Here is a 9,937-nt window from a genome sequence, read left to right as displayed (position 1 = left end):
CAGGGTAATTATTGTTAAATGAGATAACGATCTTGTACCGCGTTGACATTTATTTATTTTCCTTAATTTCGCTGTATTAATCTTCCTGGAAACACACATTAAACACATCACAATCACAGCACACAGCACACAGCGAAAAGCACAGCAGAAATCAAGAGAAACACACACAAAAACACACTCAGGCATGTGTGTACACTGTACACTCTCTTGGCTGTGGCACGGTCCGAGCACGGTCCGGTAATGATCATCAGACAGGCCATGAAAATCAACAGCATCAATTTGGTTTTATTGGCAATGCAATGAAATGCGCATTCGGCCAGGCTGTATAGTTATATCGTCATTGCCTTTTGACAATTTGCATCATGCAGGCAATCGATCAATGTGATCGGCTAATTAATATCATATGCTACGCGTAATATCAAAGAAGAGACAGAGAGAGAGCGAAAAAACTCATCAAACTAAAAATACTCGGCAATTAAATGAACATGTGAAAACGGCAAACACCTTTACGGTCGATAGATATTGAGACCCAAAACAAAACTCAATTAAAGTCAAACAAGCAAGTAAAAAAAAAATCAAAAAAAAATAATAAAAATAAAGTGAGACAGCAGCAACAGCAACAACTATGACCAGCTGCCAAAGAAGAAGAAAAAACTTCAACATCCAAAAAAAGACGCAGCTAATTTAACCAAATTGGATTACTTAATAAGTTTATTGGATAAATAACTTGGTCGTAACAACAACAACAAAACATTCACTTTATGCCTTTGTGGGCACAGCGTTTTGTTGTTTTTGTTGTTGTTGTTGCTGGGGCGCGCCACAACGAAACAAACCTTTTGTGGCATTCAAAATAATCCACGAGGCAAAACAAGTTGTACGATATATGAACAAAAATTGTGATGTGAGTTAATTTCTCAGAATTACCAAATGCTGCCCCTCCACCTTCACTTGTTCTCTGTCTCTTCTAATGTGTGTTGTTCTAGGGAAACATTTGAAATGATATCGTTAAGAAAACAGGCCTAAACATAAGCCTCAAAACAAAATGCAACTGAACTGAACTGAAGTGGGCGTCGTTATTTATTATTAATTATAATCAACTTTTGATAGACAACAGTCAGAGCAGAGATATCTAAAGTACCTGAAGTAACAGCACCGATATCTACGGATCAAATGTGCGTGCTACTAAACAAACATGGCTCGAACTGTGCATATAACTTGGCCAAGCGCTTAATTTGTTGTTTGTTTTTATAGGTAAATGCGATTGAAATCAGTTTATACATGTACCCATGTGTGCTCTGTAATTTGCTTCAAGGGTTCTCTAAGGTAGGGTGGGTATGGTTCGAGTTGAGGTTCAGATACTGACACTGATTTATGCCCGACTCTGTAAACTTGATGTACATTGTTGGCCGAGAGCCGTTAGTTATTCAACCAAATCATAGACCAGACGCATCAGAGAGACCTTTGAGAACCTCTGACAGTGAACACCACAATTTAGTGCTGTTAACAGCTAGTAATTAGCCTCGATATGGCTCTTAATTAGCCATATCAATTGGCCCGCATTGCATTCACTTGCAGCGTGCACTCTCGATTGAATGAATAGTTTAAGCCCCCCTCTGCAATTTGTATTGCATATTCATAAGATTCATAGCAAGATTCGAACTGTCGTTGAACGCATAAATTGAATACCAATAATCATAAATTTCGATTTCAAATCATTAGCACACCTCAAGTCAAAGTGCCGCGTTGCCATTTCCAAAGCAACCAGTTTTGGTATGGCTCCATCACACCTCCCACTGTCCACCCATCTCTAACCCCTTTCCCCTCCCCTCTCTGCACGCCCTGGGCAGTTGCTTTTTTGATCTCACACGAGCTGCGCTCAATTAAATTCTACAATAAAACACGATTTGCATTTTAAATTGTGCAATTAAAATGCTTATGAAATCTATTAAAATCGTTAAATGCATTTTATGGACTCGTCTTTCCTCGTTCCTACTTCCATCTTCTTCTTCCTTTCTACATTGTGAAAAACAGCGTAAACAACTGCGGAGAAACAACAACAACAGCAAAGAGGTAACGCTAAATGTCACACGTTAATTAATTAGCATCGCATAAATTAACGCTGACAGTGGCTGAATGGATGAGATTGTAGCTCAAGCTACAACTACAACTAAAGCCATGGATATAACTAATATTATAACCGACTAGTTATATCTACAGTAAGTATAGCTGATGTTGTTGTTATAGTTGTTTTTGTGGTTACTTCAACATTCGACGTTATGTCAGGCGCCTTTCTAAGTAAAAGCTGTATTTACTGCGAAAGCTTTAAGGGAAATTTCTAAATTGATTAGCAATTTGTATACTTACTTTAGTTTTACATTCACTTTTGCTGTATACTTTACTTTTTACCGTCGGAATAAATGAATACTCCCAAAATATAAATTGCATTATATTAAGTAAAACACGAAATTATGGCAAAGAATTAAATGTTAAAAATTATTGTAAATGATATAATTAAAAGTATTCAGTGGCCAATTTGATGTACAAGATAAATATTTGGGTACCAACCATCTGTAAATAATTCATTAGCTACCCTTTGATATCCCAATGAAGATCGCATTTGATTTATATTTGTTTTCTTGAATAAGAATATTTTATATTTTATATAATAATATTTTTTAAGCATTTTGTTTTTATCTCTATCGACTTATTCGTTAAAAATTATAAACTAAAGCAACTAAGTGATTTCTTAATGAAATATTAAATATACCGGATTGTGGACTTAGCGCTAAATATAAATACAATTATTAACATAACTATTGCTATAAATAAATGCTAAAGTTGATGTACTCGAATTAAGTGTATAGAAAGTACGAGTTAAATGTGCAAGAGATTCGCTAATTAAAATTAATGTTGTTGCGCTCGTTGTATTTTTTCTTTTTTCATTTTTTTTTTTTTTAAATAATATTTACACGCTTAAACAATTTAATTTGTACAATTTTCGTTTCTCTCTCTCTCTCTCTCTCTCTCTCTCTCTGTCTGTCTATTTTTAGAGATTTATATTATCTTAGTTTTTTGTCGGTTTCAAATTTGAGCTCAACTCAACTCGTTTTAGGGTTTAATTTGTTGATCAAGGGGCAGCCCATATTTTGGAATTGGCACAGTTTGGGGGCGTGGCAAGTGGACACCCCTTGTCTCGCACATAATACTTTTGCAGGGAGTGTTTACCTCGATAGATACGACGAGAGATGCTATATACACAAAGCCTAGCGCTTTTCATTTTAAGAATATATCACAAATAACTAATTTTAAGTTCTCACATACACACACACACAGATACACACATGCACACAAGCAACGCTCAGCAGTTTTGGCGCTTCTTTAGTAAGGAACTCACGGATAAGTTTTGCCCAGAGATGCGCACGATTGCTAGGCAGGAAGGAGGAAGGAGGATGGAGGAGGCGTGCCAAGTTAATGACTTGCATCGAGATCATGCTCATCATCGCTGGCACAATCATCCATTTCCATGTCGATGAGCTCGTCATCATCCTCATCTCCGCTGCCGTTGTGCATATTACGCTCGGATCCGGAGCCGCCTCCCTTCTCGTCCTCCTGCTGCATGCGTTTGTGCTTGGTGCGTCGATTCTGGAACCAGACTTTGACCTGCGTCTCCGAAAGATTCAGTGACTGGGCAAGTGCCTTTCTCTCCGCTCCCACCACATACTGATTGCTCTCGAAGGCGTGCTCCAATTTCAGCAGCTGGGATGGCGAGAATGCGGTGCGAATGCGCTTCGGTTTGCGGAAAGGTTGCAGAAGGAAGTCTAGAAAGAAGAAGCAGAGAAACAAGTTAGTTAACTGCCAAAAGAGTGCTCACTGGTAGCTGTATACTTACTTCCTGGAAAGCGGTGCGGAAAGATGCGTCCGTGGCGACTCAAGAGCCATGGATAGAGCGGATAGCTTTCACGCGGCATGCCGGGATTACCCATGAAGGAGGCGGCGGCGTGAGGCGGTAGACCGGCTGCTGCTGCGGCGGCTGCCGCCGGACCGAGCACATGGCCGGCCTGGAGAGCAGCGGCCATTTGAAACTGGGCGGCGGCAATCAGATGAGGATTGTGTTGAGGTGCCAGCTCTGGCGGCGTGTTGATGTACGGCGGCAGCGCCTTGATGTCCGGCATACCGGGCTGTCCGGATGGCGGTGGACCGCCTGGGCCCATAGGGAAGGGGCGCACTAAGCCGGCTGGAGGCATACCGGGCAGCATGAGGGGATTGGGACCTGGACCGCCAGATGGATGCATTACAGGTGGCTTCGGGTAGCTGGGCGGCTGCTGCGATTGATGCTGCTGTGGCGGAGTATTGTGTGGACTGCTGATCAGCAATGTGGGCGAAGATGAGGGCTGCGAGGATTGCGGCGAGACGGACTTGGGCGGTGTGTGAGGCGGCTGAATACGCTGGGCGGGATTCTCCCGTTGCTCAGCACCAGGCGGAGCTGGCGAACGCTCGCGTTTCATCGAGACGGCAACTGGTGAGGAATTAACATCTCCGATAGGCGAGAGACGCGTTTGGAGCGGGCTGAGGCTGCTGGCGACGGCGGCATTGTGATGCAGACGCTGGAGCAACTCCTGAATATCATGATGAGACTTTGGTGTGCCCTGTTGATGCTGTTGTTGTTGTTGTTGCTGTTGTTGTTGCTGGAGCAGCAGATGTTGATGCAGAGCATGCTGTTGGGCTGGCGAGAGATGTGGATGCTGATGTGCATGCGGATGCGGATGTGGATGCGTTGCCATGTGAGGTGACAGCACGTGAGCAGCATGATGTGGTGGCGGTGCCATCAGATGATGCGGTGGCGTGGGCGTCGCTGGCAGCAATGTCAACCCAGCAGCGGGCGGCGTTTGTGGCGGAGAACCGGGTCCATTGCGTTCCGGCTGTGGGCTGCCGGGCTGCTGATCCGGATTGCCGGCCGCGGCAACAGCCGTCGCATCGTTGCCAACAATGGAGTCGATGCTGAAGCCAATCTTCTGCTTGGGTGTGGGCAACATGACGGCTGAGGTGGGTACCGGCGGAATCATTTTAGTCATAAATACGCGCGTTGTGTGTGCGGGCGAGGCGGCGATTAGTTCGGCTATGTTGGCGGCTTGACTGTTTCTCAGTTAATCCTTTATAGTAACTGTCTCTCTCTCTCTCTCTCTCTATCTTGGTTACACTTGGCGCAACATTTGAGCGCTTCACTTGAACACTTAACAATTCACACTTGGCACTTGGCTTGAATTCTTTGTTGGCTTTGTGCTTTTGGGACGTCAAACGTAAACAACTTTATAGCGGGGCGAAGAGTTGATTGAGATTCGGAGTTTTTGCGATCGACGCGCTCGTTACGTGTTTACTCGACGACGTTCACAGTCTGAATAATCGAGAGAAGCAACGCAGAGGCACCAAGTGTAGGCAGTGGGAATTATTCAACCACACACACGACAACAACTCGTTTGCTCTCTCGTTCGTTCTCTCTCTCTCTCTCTCTGTCGCTCGCTCTCTGTCGCTCTCTACCTCTTGCTGACTCTGCCTGTCTGTCTCTCGCTTGCTTTCCAAAAAAAAACACGTCAAACCGGTCTGCGCTTCAAACTGACGCGTCACTTCTGCTCTTCTTCTTGTTGTCGCTCTCTCGTTTGCACTGCTCATGCTGTGTGCAAGAGCGAGAGCACTGCATGCTCAGACAAAAGCACTGACCAATGAGCGCTCTTCGTTCGCTTGCCATTGCACTCTCACCTTCTTGTGGATTTTATCTGGCCACGCCATGCTGTCTCATTATCTGTCCGGGTCAGCTGTACATGCTATACGCCGGAGAGGCGTATACAATTTAATTCGCCACGTTCCCTGCTTCTTTCTTTGTATTTGTGTATTTCTGCATATGGCTTCCGTTGGTTTCTCTGCTGCTGTTGTTGCTGTTGTAGTTGTTGCTTTTGGTGGTTGGTTGTTGCTGTAGTAGTTGTTGCTCTTTTTGTTGGCATTGTGGCTGTCTCTGTGTAATTTGGCTTAAACTGCCATTCATAGTTTTAGTGGTTAGATTCTCATGTTTTTATTTTGTTTGAAAACAAGCAAAATCCTAAATGTGCTAACCAAAGCTAGTCAGATACAGATACTTAATACTTAATATAATAGCTATTATTTTTTGCTTTTACTATTATTAAGCTGATGACATTTTCAATATTTTTTCGCTTCAGTTCATATTTTATAATTAATATTATTTTAGATTGTTAATTCTTAATATAGTTTTTTGTCTTATTTTTGCCGATTGCTTTAGTCGTGTATTGATAAATAATAATAATTACCAAAAATAATAATAATAATAATAAAAAATCATAAAATATAAATACGTTGTAGTCAATTTCATTCATTCATATTTAAGAAACTTTTTCTGTTGAAATCTACTTTTATAAGTTGCTATTCTAGTTATTCGAATCAGCAGCTTAAAATAAGGTACCCTTTTAATTGTGGGCTTTTAACGCAGTATTGATGCCTGGGGTTTTTTATTAAAGTTATTTGCAATATTGTTTCCATTTGAATATAATTGGAAAACTTTTCGCTGTTTGTGTGATAAACTTTTGGGAATTGATACTCTAAAAATTCCCATTCTCAACTTGTCGAATGCGTCACTTTAACGCCTTGTGATTTGTATGCCGCTCTATGAATTTGACATGTAACACTGTGAATGTTGATTAAATTTAATCATAATATGTACTATCTTGAGCAACTCTTTTAGACTGGAAACAATCGCATTATAAATTCCGCACCACAAATGTGGTTCAATGTTTCCTCTGTACCAATAAATCATACGACCAGCGATTTTTTGAGACAGTTTTATTTGGGGGCATTATGCATTACAATTTAAATGTAAATTTTAATGAATATTGTTCACTTTTTTCTCTTGTTGGCACACGACAAAGTTTGCATAATTTATGCTTGATCGAAATCAAAATCAAAATCAGAGCAGCGACAAATATTGCCAAAACGTGGACAAATTTCGTGACGAAGTCGCAAATACCAATTAGTAATCAGTAAATAATTCAAACAAATAATTTTCACACTATTTCTGCTTTTTTTTTTAATTCTAGTCCGAGTTGAGTTGAGCTGATTACCACTTACCACGTGACGGGGTTATCAGTTCTGGGTCAGCACACAAAATTTATGATTTTCGAAACAAACAAAATTTGACTTTCGTATTGCGTGTTGTTGCTGCTGTAAGATTAAGATCAATTTAATGGGCAGCTAATTAAGCAAAATGGCATAACACATTGCATACCCTATAGCATAATTATGTAGCCTAATGGGACTTGTTTATTAGTCAAAATTATGGAAAGTTCAGAGATCGCACTTTAATGGCCAAAACGTGCAATCATATGTTATTGTGATTAGGTGAAAGTAGCAAATCTAAAAATAATCAGATTTGTTTATTCTTTAGGGACATCAAGTGCTTAGTTTCACACGCCCACCGTGGATCATCAGGGTACATCCAGAAATAAAAAAAACTGTACCAACAACAACAACAGTGCCATAGGACGAGTGCCTGACGCTCACCGCAGGATCTATGCAACAATTGTGCTGTTAATGAGCAAATAAAGATATCTATATGACCAGCAGCAACATCGGCATCCTCATCTACTAAATAGATGTCCGACTTACCAGCTGCCTAGCAAGAACATTAGCTCCCGCTGAGCACCCAACTGTTGACAACTCCTGCTCAACTCGACCCTTTAAATACCCTGCAAATCATTTAATTTCACAACAACATTTAACATAAGTGTTGCAACTCAAAAAATATATGGGAGCCAGTGAGTAATTTTCTAGAAATGTACAGCAGATAATAAACTCATCTTTATTGTGATGCTAGACATGTATCTGATCAACAATTTAAGAAAGATATTCACAAAAGTATCAAATTTTAAGTGGATACACTTTTTTTTTTAAATGTGTGTGTATATAATCACTGTGGACGACAGTCGACGCTAGTGACGAAATAAAGTTTACCTAAAATTGAAAAAAATAATCAACAACTGGGTAAAAACATGACTAATACATTAGAAATTTAATGAGGACGAGTTAAATATTAAAATCCTATTTTCAAGTTCTCGATATAAAAACTGAGTTTCATGCCAAACCAAGTTACCCGCTGAATACAGGGTATGCGCTTGCAGAAAGTTCGCATGGCGCTGACTGTGACTGACTATGACTGCGAATGAAAACCATAAAAAATGCAAGACAAGGGCAAAAGGGAACAAACAACACAAAAAACGTATTTATTAGATGGAAATAAAACGACTACAGCCTCCGAGTACAATACGAACTCGGCCGAAAGGTGTCAAAATCAACAATTTTCGAGCTGCAAACAATTCCACAGAAAACAAGGCGCACAGCGTGATGCAATTTTGCCTTTCCCTCTCCCTCTTGCACTCTCAATCATTCTCTTTCTATCTCACTGTTGCTGGAGAAGATCTATGCTCGGGATTGTTAGACAATTTTTCGGATGAAATGATGAAAAATAAAAATAAAAACAGCAGTTTCACTTTTGCTAGCTGCCTGTCTGAGTGGAAAACAATGAAAAACGTGGCAAATTTCCCTTTGTTTAATTTAGTGGCAAGAAATTGTTGAGTAGCAACGAAAATGGGTGAAACAACACTGAGAAAAAATTGACTTTAATGATGATGAGTTGGCGATTAGAACTCTTCCAAGTGTTTTGAGTGCTCTCAGGAGTGCGACTAAATTCATTTGAATTGTCTTTGCTTCTCTCTCTCTCTCTCTCTCTCTCTCTTTCTCTCTGTGGGTTTTGATTTTGTGTTGATGTTTTCTATTTTTACGCTGAAAATGGCACAATTATGTGGAAATCTCAATATTATATTTATACTTACTGTCTGTGGGGGAGCTAGTATTTAAATGTAATTAATTTGCCGTACTTACCTTTATTAGAACTAGATGGAGAAATTATGCATGTGTGTGTGTGTGTGTGTGCCACTCAGAGAGATCGATTCCAGGAATCTAGTCAAGATCTATCAATTTCACAGTTTTTATAATATGTTCGTTTCCCAGCAATCCTCTCATAATTTGAACGCTTGTAAATCCACGCGGCTCTCGAAATTATGATGGATGATTCCCTGGCTGCATTTTCACGCTTGGTAACCGAGAGGGGGAAAATGGTAGCCGAGAAAAACGCTAACTGACAGCGTTTTCAATTCGAATGATGATAAGCATGAGAGTATCAAAATGAGAGCTAGAGAAGCGGGGGCGCGTGTGGAATGAGAACATCAAACAACTGGACACTGAGTTCTGAGAAAAACCTATTACAAGGTAAATGGCAACGCCAAGGGGTAACAAGGGGTAACCAGTGGAAGGGGTCCAGGATCAGCCGCATTTATATTTGATATTTTGGACACGCCACGTAGAACGGGGCCAATCAAAATGAAAACCTTAAGAGCTACGAGTTCAACTACAATAGCTACAAAAGATCATAAAATCATATTAAAACACAATTTCTGGTCAGCAACTGAGCGAACTGTGTAGAGGGGAAAAGGCAAAGGGGCTAGAGGCCATAAAATATTTATATCTAATCCTTGACAATCATAAAAATCAGAGAAACGACATGTCAACGATAACGATAACGACAATGGAAAATGGGAAATGCTACAAGCTGTCAGCCACGGCAAACATTGCTTTAAATTGTCGGAAAAGTGCTCAAATGGAACACAAAAACGAATGCCAACAAAATGATGTTACGAAAAAAAAAAACAAAAAAAAAAACAGTAGTCAGAGAAATGTCATAAAAATGTCTGGCTCCCACTTTCCCCGTTCTTGTGTCGCCTATGCTCGGTACGTGTGCAAAACATTTCAAACTATCCAAGAACCTTGCATTTTTATGACACTTTCCGTAACGGGAAAGGACAATCCAATCCCTATTTCT

General features: G+C 40.5%; 1 protein-coding gene across 1 annotated transcript; it reads right to left on the bottom strand.

Moving 5' to 3' along the window:
- Positions 1-3,033: 3,033 nt before the first annotated feature.
- LOC117790899 (homeotic protein empty spiracles) lies at positions 3,034-5,164 on the bottom strand. Its single transcript, XM_034630510.1, has 2 exons — positions 3,890-5,164; positions 3,034-3,818 (listed from the first exon to the last, which is right to left on the bottom strand). The coding sequence occupies exons 1-2, from the start codon at positions 5,070-5,072 to the stop codon at positions 3,469-3,471; spliced, it is 1,533 nt and encodes a 510-aa protein (XP_034486401.1). The 5' UTR covers positions 5,073-5,164; the 3' UTR covers positions 3,034-3,468.
- Positions 5,165-9,937: the final 4,773 nt, after the last annotated feature.

The sequence above is a fragment of the Drosophila innubila genome, assembly GCF_004354385.1.
Source record: "Drosophila innubila isolate TH190305 chromosome 3R unlocalized genomic scaffold, UK_Dinn_1.0 2_E_3R, whole genome shotgun sequence".
Lineage (NCBI taxonomy): Eukaryota > Metazoa > Arthropoda > Insecta > Diptera > Drosophilidae > Drosophila > Drosophila innubila.
The sequence above is the reverse complement of the archived record's forward strand: the minus strand, read 5'-3'. Positions and strand labels throughout refer to the sequence as shown.

What these genes read in the sequence shown, in the direction of transcription:
- LOC117790899 (XM_034630510.1), bottom strand. Translation starts at nt 5,072, where the DNA reads ATGACTAAAATGATTCCGCCGGTACCCACCTCAGCCGTCATGTTGCCC. An exon ending in TCCGCACCGCTTTCCAGGAA is followed by an intron (nt 3,819 to 3,889) that starts GTAAGTATACAG and finishes TCTTCTTTCTAG; the next exon opens with ACTTCCTTCTGCAACCTTTC.